Below are 22,910 nucleotides of genomic sequence, written 5' to 3'. Positions count from 1 at the left end.
AATGTCGATAAAAAAAATCCAAGTGTAGCTCTTGTGTATGAGTCAGCAACTAATAAAGAGATTGAACTTACTAATTTTGTCATTGCACACTATCCTGATTACAAGTGCACACACTCTTACTACTAATAGCCTTTGGTCATAAATGGAATTTAGTTAGGTAGTCAAGACCATAGCCTATGTGTAGTCTACATGTACTTAATCAAGTATTCAAGGATTGGGACTTGCAGTCTTTCTTAATCATTTGTTCGACCCAAACAGCTAAGATACATTACAAATATTTTTAATTTTGTCAAGTGGGAAGCATCGTTTGGTCATATTTACATCATTTTTACAATTTTACAAAACCAGCCGATGCATTTGCTCCGTCACAGTATAATGGTATAATTCCAAAAATTGCATCAATTTTGACTGCATCGCGAAAACTGATCTTGCGATTTTCTTCCCCTCTACAACTGAGTTGTAATTTGCAAGTAATGTCTAATTTTATCTATATCAGGGGTGGGCAACTTTTTCGGCGAAAATGACACCTGGGCAACTGGAATGTTGATAACCTTTTTTTTCGTCGATAGGAGCGAACCGAATTAGGTTATATTGCAAACAGGACTTATATTAATACGCTCTAAATTGATTACAATATGTCATGCAACAGTGCAGTGCGCAATCAGGCCATGGTCGCGCGAAGCGCGAAATTTTTTTGCAAGATAACGACTGAATTAGGCTATATCAATAAATATGTCGCTAACATACATTGGGGGTCGCATCTGTATACTACTGGCACTACTACTCATTTGGCAAGGACAGGATTATTCGACGTTTAGACATAGCAAAATCGACGGTATCAGTGAACATGTCTATATCATTTTGTGCAAATGTTTTGTCGACGATCTCACTGCGAGTGCACAAGCGAAGCCGCATGTTGGACGACACGTTATCTCCCAATTGCGAATAGTTATAGACTCAATTCTGTGAATATTATGTATTTATAATTTTCAGAAGGGGGCTCAAATACTAAATGCAAGAAATCTAGTGACAATGAATCATGCGAAGTACCGAGAAAAATTTCAAGTCAAATAAATCTGCTATGAAACAATCTACTTTATGGTCATATACGAAGATCTGGGATAAATGTTGCTGGCCCCTGGATACGTCAATGCGTCAGAACTGTTGTTTTAGTCATCATCAAATTTCGTGGTCATGCTAATCAAATTTTGGTTGGCCTTGCAATTGTACCTGATGTCATAAAATAATTTCGACAATTACCTCGCAGGCCACACCTAACCTTCTCCTGTGCCAAATTTGGCCTGCGTGCCACGGGCTGGCCGCACCTGATCTGTTATGTATGGTTATTGATAACAGTGATTGGTGGTACATAAAAATTATATTGAAAATTCTTTGAAAGCAAATGTTTTCATGATAGAGAAGTTGGAGTCGGAGTCGAAGTCAGGGTCATTCTCACAAACTCCGACTCCGACTCCAGTCGGTATTTTCCCACCGACTCCGACTCCGACTCCGACTCCAGCTATTATAGTTTTCACGACTCCGACTCCATCAAGCGAAAATTACCCCGACTCCGACTCCACAGCCCTGATCAGTAGTAGGCTATTGGCAATTTTGGGATTAAAATGAGCCCGCACAGTAGAATATTTCATCTCAGACGTCCATACTGTTGATGTGAGCCCTGGAGTTTTACTAGTAATGAAGCGAAACTGTGCCACGTGATTTCCCGATTAAATAATACAAATTAGGTTATCAATTATTTCGAGGTTTCGCGGACCCCCGGTTGAGAACCACTGCTCTAGGCTTTTCCTCGTCATATCACTCGCGTACGCGGTGTCTTAAAAAGTCTAGAAGTGGGCCGTGCTAGAGACAAGTGTACCTGTTTGATGCTGGTGTGCTCAGACTAGATGACCTTCACGGTCTTATCGATCATTCCTATCTAATACCGAATACTGTGCAGTGTGCATGCATATTTTCTGTACCATCATCACTACCGTGTGATGTATTTTGGTTGCATGAAAATAAAACACTCTCTCTCTCGGGATATATGGAACAAAAACAAGGAATATCGGCCTGGTGTAAATGAAATATGACCATCGTAGTCGACAAACACCATGATTACGACACACAACTTCACAAACAACGCATTTCAACTAACGAGCGTAGCTTTGTACTGCACCAGGGATGGACAACACACGACCCGCAGACAATTTCCGGTTTCACAAGATGTGACCCGCGGCCTCAGTCTGCCGCCATCCCCCACCGTACTTGCTTGCTACGCGATTAATCTATCGACTCAGCAATCCGGCCAGCCGACCGGAGATGTTGCCCCACCCTGTACTAGACGTTTGTTGTGATGCGACACGACCAAACGAGGTTTCCACAGTACCATTTATTTACTCTTGGTTGCAAAGAGCGTATGATTCCAGTACTTACTCTCACTATTCGAATTGTTGTGATCAACTCTACCTATAAACTCAACCAACCCAAACCAGCTGCTTCACAGAAAATTCCAGACGTGCTGTACAATTTTTTATTTTTCCAATTCTCCATACTCTATGTACATTGCTACACACGATTACCAGTAACTGAAGCTCCTATAACGCCATCATGAAATCACTATATGTACAAAACCGCATTCCACAGACGAAAACAAAATCGAAGTATTTACAAACAGGAGACTGCCCAAGAACAAAAACACAACGTAGCAGTTCCTCATTATAGCACATCGAAAATATATGGTCATCAGTACGAACCATTAAACCAAGTGCAAAAAAGATGGAAGAAAAAAAGGCATGACCAACAGTATGACATAGCGAGATCACCACTAAAAGTAGAAGGACCCCTACCACCGCATTGTCAGGGTGGTAATACAAGGCACGTACTGTCACGTGTGAGATATATGAGGACATACACGTCAATAATACGCGAAAATAATAACTTTTTTTGTGTTTTTTTTTTGCAGAAAATACGCACATTCACCCGTCAACAAAACCTTTCGTTACCACAAGGTTAATCAAGTATGGCAAAGGTATTGCACAGGACCAGTCAGATGAGATTGTGGCCAAACCTTGATTAGAGCATCAAAAGTGCGTAAAAGTGCGATCACATTGAACTAAGAGAAACCGCGCGCAGGACGCCTTTTCTACGATTGAAGACCACAAAATATTGTCCCGTTATCATCACAAATTAGCCAATCGGACCCGGTTTGGAATGAATCAAAACACGTTTGAAGAACAGTTGAAGAACGTAATTTCATTTGAAGAACAAAACACAGCAGCACACGCGCACTGCACCGCATACCCCGAAAAATTGCCGCACGCGTAACGAATTGAACAGGTCAAATGCAGCAGAATGTTTTTTTTACAACCGACAGTGATAACCAGTCAACAGTTTAGCAATGGTGAATAGGTACACTTGAATAGTAAATCATACGGCAAGGAAAGTGACATCTTCGGGTTAACGACCAGATCGGGGGGTGGATTGCATGTCTCGGTAACAGGGGGGGGGGGGCGTACACAAAATCTACGCTTCATTATTGAAAAAGAAAACTGAAATACACAATTCATTATTAATCAGTTGGACAAGAAATCTGAAACCTGGGCGACATGTAGGAACTATCGTTTGTCATTACAGTACCCATGAAGAAAATACATTCCGTAATACCGCAAACTATCCTAGAGGATGTGGGCCAATGTCAAGCGTCCGGTTTTTACAAAAATCGCGGCAATAATCGGCTTGATCGCACGCTCAATACAATGTCACAGTAGTATGTTGCTCCCTTTACATCTAGTACAGGACTCTGACACGAAATACCGATGCATTATTTACAAGAACCATTGTTGGACTACAGTCAAAAAGAAGGAAAATGCATAGTCCACGGGGAATCACATGAAAAACACTGAAAAAAGACATTTTTTTGCATTTTTTCGGATTTACCATATATTAGTAGTATTCTAAACAAAAGGAGATACCAGCAAGGCTTTCAAACAGTGCTTTTAGGAGGCGATACTGCGAAGACCTCCAGACAGCCGAGTCATATTTCCGTACAGAACATCGTTTAGCTTCTTGCTTGGCACAAATATAGAGTTACGATTCAGCAGTCACAATGTCATGGCGTGTTTAGGAAGAGGTCATATCCAATATTTCACATGTCAAAACATAGCAATACCTTATTTTTGGATTTTTTTTTTGTCGAGCGCAAGCAATAATGATATGCATAAACAGCCGTTAATGCACAGCAAAGAAGGTGCATAGTAAGTTTGGCACGCGAGTTCTCTGCTGTAATGGAAGCACTCCATTCCGATCGGCCATCTTGTGCAACTAACGATGATTGCACAGTTTTCTGTTTTTAGGAAAACATAATGAGAGAAACGAAGCGTGTTACACGTCAAGATCAGCAATGTCAAGTATGAGCCCTGTAAGATACACATCAGTGCCTGTAGTTCAAGCACGCCACGCGACACAAGTGTCAGAAGTAAAGAATGCATAAAAAGGTATCACTAGTGTCAAAAAACCACACCCAGTGGTCAAACATGGGGTTAAAATCGGCATAAAAAATATAAAATCGCAAAATCGTATGCTGCCACACATGAGAAGCAAGGTAGGTAGGTAACATTTCCACGATTCTGGTAAAGACATTGTAGCATCCCAGCTTTCTTAACGATCATTCTATATGTTGACAGAGCCGTTGACGAACTTTTTGTACCATATAATCAAAAGCGAGCACAAATGGCAGAGAGTCTAGCAGTCAGAATTATCAATTACAGTCGACTTGTTGAGTCTCGGGGCCTGCAGGGGCCTGACAAGTGTGAAGAATAAGGCTGTTCAAAAATAAAAGTAATCCTTCAAATTTTACTGGCTACTTGATAAAATTATCAAATTGGCTAAAAACACGATGCACACCAAATTTGGCTTGATTCCAACCACTACAAGCAAAGTTGTTTAAGTTTGATATTATTAATCAAAGAACTGCCAACCACAACCGTAAATACTATTATTCATCATACATGCTGGAATCAAGCGTTTTTTTAGCCAAACGAACAATTTTATCAAGTACCAGTAAAATTCGAAGAACAAAGTTACTTTTGAGCAACCAACATAGATGGGGCACATGGGACCATAAACACAAGGCGATAGGGACTTGACTCGCCCTCAGACCCCAAACCCCACAAAGAGCATGGCTGAAAAAGAATATTCGTTCACGAACATTCACGAAAAATAATATAGAAAAAAAATCACCCCACTTGCAGTCAAGAGTCCATACCTCGCACAAGATACGTGAAAAGCTATTCGCGCTCCACCGATACACGCACGTCTCACATTCAAAGTGCGAAAACCACAGCATACCTTCACACCTTGCGACAAACAGTGATATGGGATGGCAAAATACAATGCAATATAGTAAAGGCAATTTGGCTCTGGTAGGAGTTATTAATCTCTAAGAACATAAAGACACTGTGTAAATACTTTTCAGATGAAAATTAATGCAGACGGACAGTATTTTTTTTGTTAAGTTTGAAATTACACAAGATTCATTTCCAAATCAGCTTCTTACACGGAACGGACTTTATAAATGGATTCAACAGTGGCATGATGATGATGCACCTCGTAAATTTCATTTGTAGCTCAGGTACGAACAGTAGGGCTGTTTAAAAATAACTGTTTTCCCGAATTTCACTGGCTACTTTGAAATTGTATATGCTATTTTTTTACAATTCCAATCAGTCAAAATATCAATATCATTTTTGTAAGAAATCCGAAGTTCGACTATCCATAACTGTTAATTCTAGACCTGCCCGCCATAAATACTATTATTTCAGATGCAAAATTTCAAACGCCAAGCGTCTCGTTTTTTAGCTAAATCAATATTTCATCAAGTAGCCAGTACAATTTTTCAAGAAACAATATATTTTTGAACGCCCCTTCAGAACGGCGCAGCCAAAAAGGGCGAAGCCACCAACGCTAACCAACTTTTACATTTCTTTCAGTAATATGAATCTAGTATGGCTCAATTATGATTCTGTAAGTGGACATCTTTACAGTTTAGGGATCAATGATTGATTGCTTAGGCACACCTCTCGCGTTCGGGGATGGTGATAATATAAATTAAGCGACGTTGAGTCATTGTAAGCATTGCACGACTCGCCACGGTTGCCTCCAGAGCACTAAGTGATCCACGTCATTTTTGATTTTCTTTGCAACTCGGACGATGTACAAATGGCAAGGAACTAACACACGCAGTCGAAACGCGAACAATTGCTCTTCATGCAGGTAGCTTAAAAGGTCACCGCGAAAAAGAAGGAAATAAAATTGACATTTGCATGCACCTTACAGAACTGCAAGGCCGAAAAAGTAGGAACATTTAATTGTGCACACTGCGAGAGAGAGACGACTTTGGTACAAAAAACACTTGGAAAACCATTACAGCGCTAGTCGAGGGGGGGGGATGCTAGGATGGGTCCTATATCGTAAACTGGCAGAATACACACAAACTTGTCACAGCTGAGGGTTACCATCATGTATCACGTGTGCAATCAAGAGTTTTCAGCCCAGAATAGCTCTGTAAATTGTCTGGCTGTCTTCGAAAGCGATGATTGCTGAACGCCGTCGTTGGCGGGTTCAAGATGACCCCGCGGGGGGGTTGATTTGAGAAAAAAAAAGATTTTGATATTCTTGTAACGTTCTTTTGCACGAATCTCCAGAAAGATTGAATTAATTCCACAGTGTGCCGCTACCAGAGCTTGTGTTGACTGAAATCAAAAGCAGCTATTAACTCGAGTAGAAGTGACATCGTAATTCTATGCTCGAGTACACAAGTACAAGCAGAGATTTGCGAATAAATAAAAAAGTTAATTTTCTGGCCTGTGAGGCCTTAGTTTGTCCAAAAACTTTTAATTAGAAGGAGCGATTCCAGAGGAAAGAAAAAAGTGAAATCGGTACTCACGAAACAGGTTCCGCAGAGTAGTCTCGATTCCGGTCAGTGCTGGGGTGGGCATGGCCGCTTCCAGCGAAGTGGGGGGAGTAATAACCCCGGGAGAGGCAGAGCTGTACACAAACAAAACAGGGGTCCTTATATCTTCATTATGGAGTCATAGCGGTATGAATGACGTGAATAGTCCAAATATGAATCTGTTATGCGACCACAAAGATATTGCCAGTTGTACCAAATTAAAGTTAATCTAGTATATATCTTTTCCGACCATACCCATTTCACTGCACTTTGTGACAATGCTATGGGTTGATCAAGACTTGACAGATATGTCATTTCCAGTGATGCGAGTAGCTTTGCATTTTGATGATTTTACAGTGGAAATTATAATTATAGTTGATAAATTAACAATTACTTGCAAGAGTGTGTAATTTCAGTGTCCAGCCCTGCTTGTAATTAAGTAGAAATCTACAATGTTGAAATGGAGCAGGAATTTACAACTTCTACAAATCTGGATTAGCCTATTCAATTTAATAATACAATAATCATTCAATAACTTTCAATATTTTTCAAAAAACTTTTTATCAATCATAATTTTAACTAAAGCAGCAACAATATCAACAAAAAATCTTACTTGGAAGACGCTTTCGAGTCGAAAGACCCATCCGTTGGCGAAGCCTCGCTAAAACTAGACCTGGACAGCGACACGGGCCTGGACGGTGCCCTGTTGAATGGCCTGTTGCCGTTGACCGATACAGAAGCGGCGGAAAGGGCACCCACGCTCCACGGGTCCGATTGCAACGGAGGGGCCGAAGCCGGAGTGGTTGGGGTCGAGCCCCAAAACTTGTGTGCGCCTTGATTGTCCGGGAGGCCCCACGGAGAGTATTCGGTATCCCGGCCGATGGCTGAAGGGAAAACGGTGTTGGCCACATCATATTGATACTAATTAAACCAGGGCTGTAACCAAGTCACAATCTTAGAGTTATGACTCGAGTTCTTTTCAAGTCACCACCGAGTCAAGTCATAGTGTTTACCGTTCAGTACCGAGTTCAAGTCCGGTTCAACTCACTTTTGAGGAACTCTAGGGTGATATTGAAGGCCTCGTATTCATAATATACCCTTTTTTGTCGTTCTACACATGTTTATTCAAACAGATAACACAGATTCTGGGCGTATTTTCAAATTTTGGTTCTGCTTGCATGTGATTCGAAATTTCTTTCAAAGTGCGATATCGACTCTACGTTATCTGCAGCCCGATAATCAGCCGGTGTTAATCATAACACACAAGAGTAATTACCGAAATCCACAGGGGAGCGCAAGTTGTTTTCCCTTGCCGGAATAGAGAACTGGCTTTTGACAGCTGGGGGCGCGCCGCCGTTCCACACGCTACTATCCAGGTTCATGCTGCGTAGTTCCGCTTTCAGTATCTTCTCTCTGCCTTGATGCATGAAGATGCCTTTCATGGTGTCCAATTCCCCAACGCCTGTGCGCATTCAAAAATTTTATTTCCGAGCACTGCCTGCATTTGTAAGAACTACCAGAGTCACGGAAATTATTTACACTCGAGTATCAGGGATGAATAATTTGATTGCCTGCCAGAACTGTGTAGTGTGTATGTCAACGTGTGACTTGCGAGCAAACATTCCGAACCGATTAACGATAAATTTACATCATCGCGATTGTTTGCATTAAAAGTACACGTCATTCCGCCCACAACAAACACATTCTCGGCATATAGACACACAATTTCAGCGAGCATCGTCACACCGTCACACATCTAGAGGAACTCTAACAATATTTAACCGACGGCGACTCAGACTCACCGATAAACTGGTTGCGAATTTCGTGCAACTGCGAGCGAGAGAACACTTCGCGGAATCCGCGCAGAAAAGAGAGCGCCAGGTCGTAGCGTTTTTTCCAAAGCAAGTCGAACAGCTCGGTGATGCAAGTCTGCGCGTGGTCCAAGCTGTTTGCGTCCAAGCCTGCGGAGGTGAATGCACGTAGTAATGATAGTATCCCAATCATAATTGAGTATTAATTGTAATGATTTGGGCTAGGCACCAGTCTGGTTGATATAATTTGTGAAATATGCTACAGAAGTGCGAAACGAGCCAAGCTTGCTGTACAGATATTTGCTATTCTCATGCTTACGAGGATAATTTCAATTCGATATGTACTGAACTTATTTTTGTATTTCTCTTCAATTCGGAATGAATTTAATTTCCAACTTTCTGCAAACTCACTTATTCCAATTTCAATCTAATTTGAAAAGAAATGCCTGACATGCCGGTAATCTAATTCTAATCTAACATGCGAAATGATTGTTAGCTCCAATTCTAATCGGATTCGTGATATGTTTGTATGCTCTCATTTTAATTTTTATCTTCATTTCTGATTTCCAGAAAATGTTACAGGAGAAACTGTACAGTGCGAAAAAAGTCAAGCTTGCTGCGCATAGAATTGCTAATCTCATTCCGAGAGAATGATATTTTACTTGATACGAACTGAGCTTGATACAACTTCAGAGTTTTCTCGGATTCAGTAATTCAAATTCTAATCTAATTTTGTGAAAAGTCTAGCTATCATGCAAACTCAGGCCTAATCTAATTTGGAAAAGCTCGAAATTTTCTAGTTTTCCGACCTGCTGCGCTCATGTTCGAGGCTGGCACGTATCCGTTGTGAATCAGACTCATCAGCTTCTTCTCGGCGCTGACCCACTGTTGCTGCAGAAGGTTGTCGGTAATCATCAGGTCGTGCTGCGGCTGATTGCGAAAAGCGGCAGATTTTTGTTGCAGGAGAAGCTCCTGTTTCATCTGCCATTCCAGAGAACCTGCAAGAGACAAAATCGGGTGGACTAGTTCTGGGCGCAATCCAGCATCTAAGATTTTCCATACTTCAACATGATGTAGAAGTGGCATTATATTATGTGTAATCGCATAAAATCATACATATTTCAGCCTTCCAGATCCTCAATACTGTTATCACGAGTGATACTCGAACACTCAGCACCTACGAATGACAAAAAATTCAATACTCACGGGCTCCAGACTGACTCCACGAAGTCGACCTTGTCAGGGGGTGGTGGTGAATGTTGTGCATTTCGGTGGGCGATTGGACGCCTGCAAAAATAGGGGGCGTTAGAAATCACACAAAACGGACTGCAAATCGAACTGACCGTTGGTGGAGTTCATACGAGCGAATTGTCCGATTTCAGACTCAAATTGCATCTGGCCACGGCCGCGGCGATCCTACAATAAAACGAGGTTTATTACATAACTTTTATCGCTATGTCCATAGCAAGAACAGATTAATACAAAGAGGTACAAAACTTGTACATACAATTCAATAATTCATATTGAAATGAACCCCAATACTTTCTGCAGACACTCGTCAGGGGTAATCGTCAGCAACTAGTAGAGGATTGAGAAGAAAATTGTGCATAGTGCTGACGATTACCCATGACGAGTGTCAGCCCACAATTTTCGGGTTGATTTCAACATGAATATACTATCCAAGTGTATATTAAAGTTCTGTGCCTCCCAAGAAACTCTTTATATATTTCCCTACAAAATAGCCAAGAAGCTCTTTACATATTTCCCTACAAAATAGCTGCAGCGTAGTTTTATTATCAACAAAAATATTCGAGTGCCTCTTCTCAGAGTAACTGACACACTCAAATAAATTAGTTATAAGAATAAGTTAGTTATTGCCATTGCCACAATGCAAATTATATGGTCCATAATCAGGCTTGTTGAAACATACTTTGCTACATTGGTTTCACTTATCAATACACTATTCAGATTCTTCAGATGTATTGAAAACTCTTGATACATCAAGCTGTACCACAAACCAGAAGTTTCTTATAATTCATCTTATATATTAGACGCCACAAGGAAGCCAAGCTGAATCATACCTGATTCCTGTAGCTGCTGTGCATCGGATCAAATTTATCAATAACCGGATAAGATTCATCTGAAATCAAAAACGAATCGCATCAAATCAAATGTCACCCAACATTATATGCAACTATTACCATTTTGAGTCATCCTAGGCAAGGGCTGGAAGGCTTCCGGCATTTCGCGAATCGGTCCGGAGATGGGCGGATAGCAATCGGTATTGGGAGTGTGCGAAGGCTGCTGGGTCATGTTCATCGTCGTAATACTGGGCATCGACATGCCAGAGTGTCCCAGCGGGGTGGTCATGCTAGCTGTCATCTGATTTGTCATTCCTATACAGAGAAAATAGAATTGAATGAGTTGCTGCCGTTTTAGTTAGTTGCTGATTTTTGAAGGTCGTTAGTCCTAGTTACGCATTCCGAAAATCCAGTAGCTTGTACAAGTCTTGATTTCGTGTCGAAATAACTTACCAAACATTTGAACTCTGGAGGGATCGATTTTAGGCACGGCAGGCCTGATAGCTTCCGGAGGCAGCTCACCTGAGAAAAAACAAACGCAATCGCATTATTAGAAAGTCCTAAAGGATAGAAAAACCACAGCCAAGCGACGTGTTCAAAGCAGAAATGGACAACTAGATAATTCCACTTGCCTAATAAGACTAATTCAAGCGAAATGACGCTAATCTAATTTGTGAATGTTCCTATGCCAGTCCTTTGAAAATGCTACAGGAGAACTGTACAGTGCAAAACAAGTCAAGCTTGCTGCACACCAGGGTTGTATCGACTCGACACGTCCTATATGATTGATTCAAATCTCGTATATCAGGACAGACAATTGAAACCTAGACCCCAAAACTGTCTTTTATCTGTTTGAATAAACATGTAGAGTGAGAACAGGAGCAGGTTAATAATACTATTGTGAATCCGAGGCCTTTGATATCAACCGAGTGGTGCGACATAAACCTGATTCGAACTTAGACTCGAGTCTCAAGACTACAACTCGAACTCGGTCCTCCTTGACGCGGACTCTGACTTGACTTGAGTCAAAACTAGAAAGTCAAATTGACTTGTGACTCAGAATCTTGTGACTTGGTTACTAACCTGGTGTACAGACATTCAACATTCTCATGCTTACATGAGCTGAATGTTTCACAATTCGATATATCTTGAAGATTTTGTGAATTCAGACACTCTAATTCCGATCTAATTTGAGAAAAACTGTAGCCATCACTCTAATTTTGAAAAGCAGAACATTTTCTAGTTGTCCAATTCTGGCGATTGGAAGCAAAACGCAAAAACTCCAGCAGTGACAAAAACATGAAAATGTGTCAACACCGGGGGTGCACAAAACCAAATGTGACTCAATTCCTTTCGCTATCTACCTGGGAAGCAACGGTACTGGTGAATGTTCACCCGGCGATAATTCATCCTTGCCTGCCCTGACATACGATGGAAAGTGGGTTATCACAAATCATATTGTACTGCAGTTACACAGACAAAGACTCATGCTCTCAAATGAGAAACGAATAAAAGACTCGGCTCGACTTGAGCCAATTTGTGTATTGACTCGACTTGTACTTGAGTCACCGAGCATGACTCGATTCTTTCATTGTGACTTCAAAGAATAGCAAGTTGTTACCACATTATTGGTATTTCGTCTATCGGCACCAGTATTTATAAAATAGGGCCAGAAACTTCTGAAAGTGAGGATGACTATATTATGAATACGAGGGATTTGATATCACCCAAGCAGAGTTGTGAGAAGCGGTCTGAACATAACTCGAACTGAGTCTCAACACCAACACTCTTGGTAAATTCACAATAATTCAACTTGACTGAATCAAAACTATAAGAGTAGGGTTGAATTATGACTAGGAACCTTATTGAACCGGTCATACCATCATTAACTGTAATGTTATCGCAAGTGCCAATTTAACAGAGACTACAGTTTGATTCGAGCAAACACGTACTCCTAGAATTGCACAGTAAATTACCACATGTAACTCTACAATGTCCAAAACACCATTCATTTCCTAGAAAGCATCAATTAGTCCTTTACTCAATTTGCAATATAGCAGCACAGTGCTGCTTGCCCAGAGGCAATATTCTAGCATACTGAAATTATTTCAAGGCAAACAAAGAGCGCAAACCTCTAGCCACTTTTCCCATCTCTCCCATTGGTCCGATAGGTGGATAACATTCGTATTTCTTGTTGGATTTCTCTTCACCTTTATCATTCATTGCGGGACCCCGAGATACAGCTGCAAATGTTGAAAAAATTACTCATTTACAAAACATGATCAGTTCAAAGCACATCAAAGTGTTGCTAGCATGAATTAACAGCTAAGTCACTCTGATATCAACTTGACAGCTGATAAGACTACTCGATTCCTGACACCAGACATAATGGATATCCATTGCCTCCCTTTTCTTAGAAAATTGAGACATAGGCAATAAAAAAGGCACAACATCCAGATTAGGTTCGACAGAATTCTCTCCTAGTGAACTTTGAAGACGTAATTTTGACATAAACCATCTATGCTTGGAAATTACCTGCAGCTGCAGGAGCTTTTTCTTCTTGCGGCAAAGGGGGAGTCACAGAAGTCACCACCTCCTTTACTGGCTCTGCAATGGCGTTATTCTGCACAACTGAATACAAAGCACATATACTCCAACAACACAATCACTACTGTGCAAAAATTAACTTGTACCTTTCTCCACGGGAGGGGGGACAACGACAGCTTTAACTTGAACCGGCGTTTCAAGCAAAGCTGCCTTTGGTGGGATGGGTTGAATATTGTATTTTTCGATTTGGTCTGAAAGATACAACAAAAGTTTAGTTGAGGAGCTTCTTGGAGGTACAGAACTTCAATATACCAATTGAAGTTCACAAAAATAGTACATTAAGCTTGAGCGATCTCTTTGAAATATATATATGTATAGATTTTGTGATATACAATGTTCTTTCCAACTACACACTAGTTGCTGATGAATAACAGTCGAAAATATCCGGGCATTTCAATATGAATATACTATTTAATACTATACCAGTTTAGTTGGGGCATTATAAACAGAACCAACAGGAAGGAGTTAAGATCAAGATGAAACATGCATAAAATTTATTGTTGCATACAGACTCTGTCAAAACACCATACCTGCCAAGTATGCAAGTTTGTCCATCTTCAAGACATGTTCCAAAGCGCTGTTCCAATCATCATAACCATGCATTTTGGACACATCCATCCCGAAAAACTGAGCCAAAGCCTCAAGATATTGAGCACCTAACAGGAGAGAAACACATCAGTTAGAACAGGATCATAAAAATGCATAAAGATATGGCTTAACAGCACCTGAAAAATTGAGAGCTTTGGAGACGGTGAGATGGAAAAGAGGCCTCTCGTCTAGATGATGTTTGAAGCAAGCAATGCGAGCTTCGCTGAGGCTGACATAGATTAAACCCTGGCTGGCTGCCGATGTATAAGACTCTTTCACGATAACTGTAACAAATCAACAGAATTTATACGTCGGAAATATTGATAATTGCCAAATCAAGGTTCTTACCACAATTGAGCATATTTGCCAGCTCTTCCTTCGAATAGTTTTTATATTTTTCTTGCAACAAGTTGAATTTCGTGTAAAGAATCAGATTGATCCAGTCCAAAACGGTTTCCATGTTTTCGTGTTGAAGATATGTGTAGGTGATGCTGTTCTCTTGCACGCCCTCTTCTAAAAGGATTTGCAACTATGGATTAGTTATCATAACATGTGCTGCGCTGCATAACTAATTACATAGATACTAATTCTCAGCAGAGGAACAGATGTTTGATGAAAAGAAACAGCTGCTCATTAATGGGTCTGGTTAGACAGAATGCAGATTGATCAGCATTCTTATATGAAAATACAAACTGAGGCTTATAATCTACCTAGTGAACAAAGGTATTAAATAAACAAGATAGGCTACCATTTTTATATGATATCACAGGCAAAAATGCAGTTTGCTGAATCAGATAAACAAGTGAAGACATCGTCGCTGCGGAATCAAAGTAGTTTACCAGTTTGAGAAAATTAACTCGGGAAAGTTTTCATCTAGGTGTGCCTACTATTTTCGCTCACCAGTTGTAGGGCCCCTGTATGTCAATTGTACTCCGTTGTCCTTGCCGATTCGTTTTGAATTCACCAGAACTGACTCGATATCCTCAATTTGAATTTCTTCACTTTTAGCATCAGAAGTCAGATAGAGACGCTCGTTTTGCAATACTGCGCAGCACGGCAGAACATCACCTGTTTTAACAATAATTCGTTTCAACTCATGCAGATAAGTTCGCACTTCATAATCAATACATTCAATCTATAAAACCTCGACATATGGCGTGTTCATAACAGGTGAGTGCACAAAAACAAAATTAACCCCTTCTGTATGGAAGAACTTTACAGAACATACACCAGATGCATACCTTTAGGCATGCGGCGAGAGAACTGGATGCCGTTGAACGATTTGTTTGCAGTTTTGGGGATTTCTTCGCTTGTGCCGGGTCCTTTGCCGTATTTGTACTTGATCCAGTACTCCTAAAGAAAAATTCATAAACGTTCAGAAACAGTACAAAACCCTTGCAGATACACGGCCGCGGTAAAATCATAGTAGCTTAAGCCCATTTTAAAAATATTCAAGATACATTTTTCAAAATATTCGACTTTATTTCGATATGAAGATTAAAGTTGGTTGTATATTGAAGGTCTGTACCATCAAGAAGCTCTTCAATCAGACTTATGTAAAATTTCCACATTTTTTGGCCATATCCGAAAGATATCGGTATGACCGAAAGAAAATAAAGACTTTACAATAAGTTTATTTCCCAAAATTTGTAAAACGGACATTGGCGTATTTGATTCCACATTGACGATGTTCAAGTCAGGAATTCATCATTACATGTATTCAAAAGACAACACCTTCAATACCATCACCACGGTCATTATTGCCTGCCCTTGAATGAAGTGCAACATTCATTCAACGATCTTGATGTTGGTCATAGCCAAATTACACTATTTCAAGGTGATAAGCAGATGTAAAAGTCAATGCAATAGATCACACTTATTCATGTATGACAGATTAAAGCTACCTAACAGTTTAATTTCAAAATACCATAATCCTCCGAAGGTATCATGACATACGATATTGCAGGTCATTTCCTGTGCTGTATTGATCCACACTTCATCGGCGATCATATCGGAAATCGCACAAGACATCACATATTGAGATTACTGCTGGTCCCAACAACACAACGGCATTGATGAAAATTTATAGAGAATTAAACAAAAACTTCTGTGAAATCAGAGGAAACTGTAATATTAGGAAATCTGTAATTTTCCAATGCTCGAGGATCAATAGAACAGTTAAAATAACATCTCGTAGACAAAAAAATTACACATTACATTACAGAATGCCAAATATAAGCTTCCACCAGCACACTAATGAAACATTACGGTATATCGATTAGTTGCAGGACAGGTCAACCATGGAACAAACCTTATGCTTGATTCCGTCAGAGGCCATTGGGCGGTACTGCCAAGGCGGGATATTGCAGAGAAGTGTCGAGTTGACTTTTTCGTTTCCATTTGCTCTCATTTGTTCCAAGTCTTTTTCTTCCCAATGTTGATAGCAACTTGCAGGCAAAATACCTTCAAAACAAAATGGTTACCCCTGATTACAACATTCTGAACAGAATAGGTTGTATAACATCGAAAGGCTAGTATCATGTCAGATGACACAAGTCCCTGTGAATTCAAAGTCGCTTACGGAAGATTTTCAAATTGAGAGAATCAAGTTTTTGGCCACATTTGTCGTATAATTTCAAACCTAACCATGGCCAAGGTATGGCTGAAAGATGATTAAAACTTTACAAAAGCTAAATTCTCTCGAAAAGGTGTCAAATGGACATAATCTACCCTGGTTCTAAAGCAACGATAGAGAGATCTTATTATTAAAGAATAGTAGATTTGGTGACTACAGTTTCATCATATGCGAGATCATTAAGATGAAAACGACATATTTCCATTAGGCTACTGATAGAAATAATTGAACGTCATAATTTTACTCTTTACATAAGAACACGACTAACCAGTAACCGATGCTTGAGACAGACTCTGGTTGGGTGCTTTGCAGTGGTTCTCTTGTTGAATATGAACCAACTTGCAATCGTCACACACAAAGATTCCATACGATAGCACAGCCCAAGCAGTGTCAATGGATAAAGCCATTCCGCAATCGGCGCATACATTATTCTTGTGTGTTTGGAGAATTTCCATGATGCGACTATGGTTATCGGGAACCACAACCGGAACTCCCACGAAATTCATATTATTCAAAATTTGAATGGCATCAAATATGCTACCAGTACGAGGAACCTATAAAGTTAACATATCAAGCTAGCATAGTTGCTACAGTAAGCCCATTCATGACTACAACTATATTCGGGTCTATTTCAGAATGATAGAAGAGAACTCGATATGCACTTCCTAGCTGCCATACCAACTAAATCATCAGCAGCTCACCCTATATCACAAACTTTAAAATGGCTACGTTTCAAGTTTGATAGGAAGAAGGAAGTGCTAACCGCTGATGCATCAACGAAATTTTCTGCAGCAGACGTCCTTGTCATGCTACCTACTAGATTACTAAATCGAACAGAGTAAACGCATAATCGTATCATCGCTTCCGGCGCTCAGACTAACTGCGTCATGCTGTACCACAACAGAAAGCACTGCACAACCGCCATTACATACCCCACGAAAGCTAACGTATCAGCGGGCGCTGGATTAAGAATTTCGACCGACGCCATTACGGAAATTTGACCGCGCGATATGCTCGCCAATCAACCCTACTGTAAAAGCGGAACTGTTTCAACACGATTGCGCCATTAAAACGAAATGTTGAACATCTGATGAATTTTCTCGCAGTAATGGTCGATTTAGATGTTATTCAACATAAAATCAGCGTGAGCAATCCCCAGAACTACCTCCAACGATACTAAGTACTAACGGCAGATATGAACGACAGACGGTGCTTGGATTGCTTCTCGATCACGTGATCGATACGTCGCTGGCTCGTTGCTGCGGGAAAGAGCGACGTTCTCTCCTATGGGCGCGGCTCGCATTGTTTCTATATCAGCGAACTGGTTCGTTGCCTAGGGCGCCATTTTCATTATTTCAAGCCCAAACCGAGTTACTACACGACATAACGCTAGCGGAGAACTATCGCCAACGTATAATGTCGGAATGTACCGCGACACTTGCTCACAATTCATACTAACGCGCTCTGAAATCTCGACAAGTTTTAGGCCATATGTTGGATCGAATCTAGCGTGATAGGAGTGGCGATTGATTACGCGCCGACGGTCGTCGATCAAATTTGAACATCGCGAAGTCGTGAGACGGACGCGTGACCTAAATTGTCGTATAAAACCAATTTCTGGCTCTGCGCGGTTACTTCTGCTGAATGAATGCTAGTCAGCCCCATGATTACTGGACCTCATCTAACATATCAACATAGCCTATCGACTAATACGTCATTCATTTTCATCACTCGAGTATATTTCTTCCTATCCAGTGTGCGTGCTTCTTCTTTACAATGCCTAGGCCCAGGTGGGTGCCTGATTTCATAGACCACTCCAAGTCGTTTCGACACCTATATTTTCATTGTATTGCAGTCATGTAGTATTTTAAAATAATGAAATCTAGGCATAATAATGATCTGATACTGATGCTCTTCTAGACGTCTGGGCGAATGTTAGGTGTTAGCCAAAGCTACTACCCCTGACACGCAGGCGAAGGTGCTTTTGGTCGATCAATCATCGGCACTGCTATTTTTATCTACATCAGGGGATCTCAACTTCCCATGTATAACGGGCCGCATTTTAACAGCACAAGATGCTGCGGGCCACAGAAAATTATTACCATGTGTTTGTGGGCTACTGTTAAATTTAGGCTACTATAGCCTATTTAACAGTCGTATACGTGCGTTTAGTACATGTTCATGCATTCTAAAGCAATAATGGACTGCGTTTGTAAGTTTGCAGTTGATGTTTTTTGTAAGAATATGTATCTTCCCGCGCTGAATTACGGTAAAATTTTCATTACAGTGGCCATTATCACTTTGAGCTCTCAGTGATATTAGAAGTCTGGTGTTTCGGGGCCAAAAATAGTTACAGAGGTCAGCTTTGTCAAGTTGATGTTTTTCGCTGGTCTCCTCCCCACGTTTGCCTTGCCAGCATTTCCTCTGCTAATATGTCTAGTTGTCTACTCTGATAAATTCCACCCAGATAATTAGCTATGCAACGTCTGTCGAGTCGGTTGAGTCCAATGCTAGGCTAATGTAGTCTATGCCGCAACGTGCAATAAAAGTTCGACTGACATTAATTCAGTCTTCTGGTCACGGTTGCATCAGACAACTGTAGCTTCGAAATTTGTCATGTGATGGTGTCCATTCTGCCAAGTTCCGGAACCAGCGAATATTCGCACAGTATGTTAAAGTTTTATTGAAATTACACTCTCTGGAAGATTTATTGGGTTAAGCGATATTCCAATGAGTCTGTAACGTCGTCGGCAATTTTAACAGTGTCTCGAAATATGGATTGCTGGGCTTGACACCTAGCCAGCAACGTTTTTCGAGATCAGGCGATATGTATAATCCAGAAGAAACTTTCGTTGTATCATTTCAAGCTTCTACGACTCGTTACGACAGTTGTTCGGCGACAACAAATATGACAAATCGGTTTTCCATTTATATTTTATGAGAAAGCAAGTTCATTGTTCCACGCAGTGTTACAACCACAGTTTTCACCGTTTAATTTACCGCTCCTTTTTCTTGATTATGTTCAAACCATTGGCGGTGGGTGAACACTATTTAAAAGTGTACTACACAGAGGGATTTTCTTAAACCGGCTTTAGAGGAATGCAGATTGCAATTAACAAATCTAAACTCGAGCATATATCAAGAAACCAGAACACACCAAAGAATGAGTATTCAAACGACAGAGAAACGGTACGATAAGAGAGCTAAGTAGCTAAATTATTATGCAACAATACTGTGCCAGTATGGTAAATGCGTTTATAATGATGTTGTCGCGGGCCGCAAAATGAACGTCGGCGGGCCGCATGCGGCCCGCGGGTTGAGAACCCCTGATTTACATCATGCATAATGCGATGTATTGAACAGAGAAAGATGTTAAAAGGGTCAGGTATGGCCTCAAGTGTAACAATAACCTTGGCCATCCCAAATTTTGGACGTCCAACATTCAATATCAAAGTATGGAAAACATTTCCATCCCATATCTGGAAAGTTACATACCAAACCATGTTATGCCATGTTCTCAAATAGTAAGATTTAGTTTAGGGCAGTGGTTCTCAACCTTTCGTCTTTGCTGACACCATTTTGGACCCCCTCAAATTTTCTTTCAAAATAACTCAATTATCGTGAAACCGTCATCTGCCTTGTGCAAATTAACTGTAGGCTTGTGAGAAACAGCCAAAGAATGACTATACTAGAAAATAACATGCAGAAATTGGGTAGACATTTTTAATTTCGAAGCAAATTTTGCAGCCGTAATTCCTGTCTTCGATTTGATATGTACGAGTGCCGAAAATATTTCCACAAACATAGGTGCTGGCGTATGTAATAGTAACGTGTAACGCTTCGGACGACACCTTAGGGCTAGATCGCAACATATTGGCTATGGCACCGTAATTGGAAAACAGAAGCATTTAATAAACATATCACGTCCAGGCTAGTCATATATATCTAGCAGCTCATATTGAAATTATTCAGGAACAGTGGTTATGTATATCACAGGAGAAAATGGATTTCGTGGCGTGGTTTCAATCTCTTCAGTCTTCATTGGGACAGATCAGTAAAAAAATTCAGAAATTTCAGTAGGCTATTGGCAATTAAAGGAGTTTGAACAGTAGGATATTTTATCTCAGACGACCATTCTAACGATGTGAGTGCTCAAGTTTTAACAAATATGAAGCGAAACAGCCTCATGCCTTCCCTAGGTTATCAATCATTTTACAGATTTAGAGGTTTCGCGGACCTGCTGAAAATGCTTCGTGGACCCCCGGTTGAGAAGTAAGAACCACCGGTCCAGGGGGTTGCATACTTTTGAAATGGGAAGATGAATCTTTGTGACTGAAGCAGGGCTGAGGAGTCGGTAAATTTTACCACCGACTTTGGCTCCGACTCCACACATTTTCAATATACCGACGTCGGATAAGGATAATCCCCGAATTATCGAAGAAAAACTCAAATAGCTCCGCTTCTACGGGTTGGAATTGAGTCAAATTTGTTTTGCATCGTCTTTGAAGATAGCGCAACAATTTCATGGGGAATTTTTTGCATCTTTGGGTAAATTCAAAATTTTCGAACTGTACGAAATCCGCGATTATTGGTTGGAATGAATTAAAATTTGGTGTGCGTCGTTTTTTAAGGCAACCCAACGATTCAATTACGTAACCAGCAAGATTCAGGAAAAAAGGTTATTTTTGAACAGCCCTACTGTACATTTTCAATTTGATCGATAACCTATATGTGATATTTTGAGCTGGTGTATATCATATGAAGCGGTTCTACATCTGCTAAAACTTCAGGGCTCATATGATGAGAGTGGCTGTCTCAGAAATAAATTAAACTGTGAAGCTTGTATCAGTTGTATGTATATCATTTAGTAAGGGTTACCATACGCCCTCATTTAGGAGGATTTGCCCTCCCTTTTCAAGAAATCTAAACTGTCTGCCGAGGACGTCCAAATGTCCCCTTTTTCACAATTCATCCTCCTTTGTAGCTTCGAGAGCCGGGCAATCATACAGAAACAACTATAAATTGCATAATGCAGTGGCCAGTGAACTCGGCCCATGGTAAATTTGTTGATGAAAATTATTACAATAGTCGTGGATTGTATTAATTATTGGAGACAATGGGGACTTGGTGGTGGTGGACATGTCATATAAATGTTATTCACACTGAGGGGCGGTGTCGTATGAATGTTATATCGTAGTGCCCTACATTGGTGTGGACACAAGAAAATCTTATGGCTCACGCACCGGCTTGTGGGATATTAGGGTTGGAGGTGCGGGATATCAGGGTTGGAGGTGCGGGATATTAGGGTTGGGGAGGTGGATATTAGGGTTGGGGCAGGGAGGTATTAGGGTTAGAGGTGGGGGATATTAAGGTCGGGTAAAAGGGTATCCCAAGATTAGGGTTGAGGGTGACGGATATTATCCTAATATTCCCCACGGCCCACCTCCAACCTATATTTTCCTCCTACAACCCTAATATTGGGATACTATTACCCCAACCCTAATCTATCTAAATCACCAGCAAGATGCATAGATGATTTTGAGCCTTTTCACTATGCTGAATAGACCAATGAAGAGCACAGATAAAGATGCTGCAGCATCAGCATTGTTGAGACATTAAGGGGACTGGACTAGCAAGTCAAAAACCTAACTCTCAGATGGCTACCCCCATCACCATGAAATTTTCACAGTCGCTAGATGTCGCTATGCTATATACAAAAAAAACAAAAAGTTGAGTGCTACCCTGCAGTATGTGGATTTGAAGGAGAAAAAATGCACCGACACGGGAATGCAAAATCTCAATATTGTGAATCCCCTTTTTCAATCTAATGTCTTCTTTAGAAAGTACTAGGACAGTGCTGTGTTATGCTAAAATTTGAAGGAATATGTACAACCCCTCTAGGAGAAATCCCATTGTGAAATTTAAAATTTCAGGTCATTTTTTCAAAAAGTTTGCTGTGAAACTCTGTAATTCAGAGCAAGGTAGACCAAGCCAAACGTCTCTTAGCATAACACAGGTCTCTATGTTAGCTTTTCAAAAAATCCTCAGTGAATACTATACGACATATATGTCATACAAATTTTTGATTTACCATGAAGCTGTTCAACAAAATTTTACAACGGAGAAAAACGTTACGGTAGGATAAACATTTTACCAGGAATAAAAGATACTAAACCGGTGCAGATGGAAATCGAAATTATGAAGTTATTAGTTATGTTTTGGGTAAGGTAAGGCCATGA

At 40.5% G+C, this 22,910-nt stretch overlaps 1 protein-coding gene across 1 annotated transcript; it reads right to left on the bottom strand.

Annotated features, from left to right (window-relative positions):
• Positions 1 to 2,516: 2,516 nt before the first annotated feature.
• LOC145454608 (uncharacterized) lies at positions 2,517 to 21,987 on the bottom strand. Its single transcript, XM_080332603.1, has 21 exons — positions 16,940 to 21,987; positions 16,348 to 16,499; positions 15,278 to 15,389; positions 14,937 to 15,104; positions 14,385 to 14,549; positions 14,174 to 14,320; positions 13,979 to 14,104; positions 13,535 to 13,639; positions 13,377 to 13,472; positions 12,974 to 13,084; positions 11,295 to 11,363; positions 10,962 to 11,156; positions 10,842 to 10,900; positions 10,104 to 10,176; positions 9,967 to 10,047; positions 9,570 to 9,758; positions 8,752 to 8,910; positions 8,226 to 8,411; positions 7,563 to 7,833; positions 6,944 to 7,044; positions 2,517 to 6,749 (listed from the first exon to the last, which is right to left on the bottom strand). Exons 1-21 carry the CDS (start codon positions 17,175 to 17,177, stop codon positions 6,712 to 6,714), a joined length of 2,841 nt encoding a protein of 946 aa, XP_080188729.1. The 5' UTR covers positions 17,178 to 21,987; the 3' UTR covers positions 2,517 to 6,711.
• Between the last annotated feature and the right edge of the window lie 923 nt (positions 21,988 to 22,910).

Source organism: Botryllus schlosseri, chromosome 13, assembly GCF_051294905.1.
Source record: "Botryllus schlosseri isolate E-star chromosome 13, Bs_hap1, whole genome shotgun sequence".
Lineage (NCBI taxonomy): Eukaryota > Metazoa > Chordata > Ascidiacea > Stolidobranchia > Styelidae > Botryllus > Botryllus schlosseri.
The sequence above is the reverse complement of the archived record's forward strand: the minus strand, read 5'-3'. Positions and strand labels throughout refer to the sequence as shown.

Excerpts from the sequence above, each read along its gene's own strand:
- LOC145454608 (XM_080332603.1), bottom strand. The coding sequence starts at position 17,177 with ATGAATTTCGTGGGAGTTCCGGTTGTGGTTCCCGATAACCATAGTCGC. Across the intron at positions 14,550-14,936 it reads ATACAGGGGCCCTACAACTG|AAGAGGGCGTGCAAGAGAAC; the intron begins GTGAGCGAAAAT and ends AAATCCTTTTAG. Across the intron at positions 8,412-8,751 it reads AATTCGCAACCAGTTTATCG|GCGTTGGGGAATTGGACACC; the intron begins GTGAGTCTGAGT and ends GAATGCGCACAG.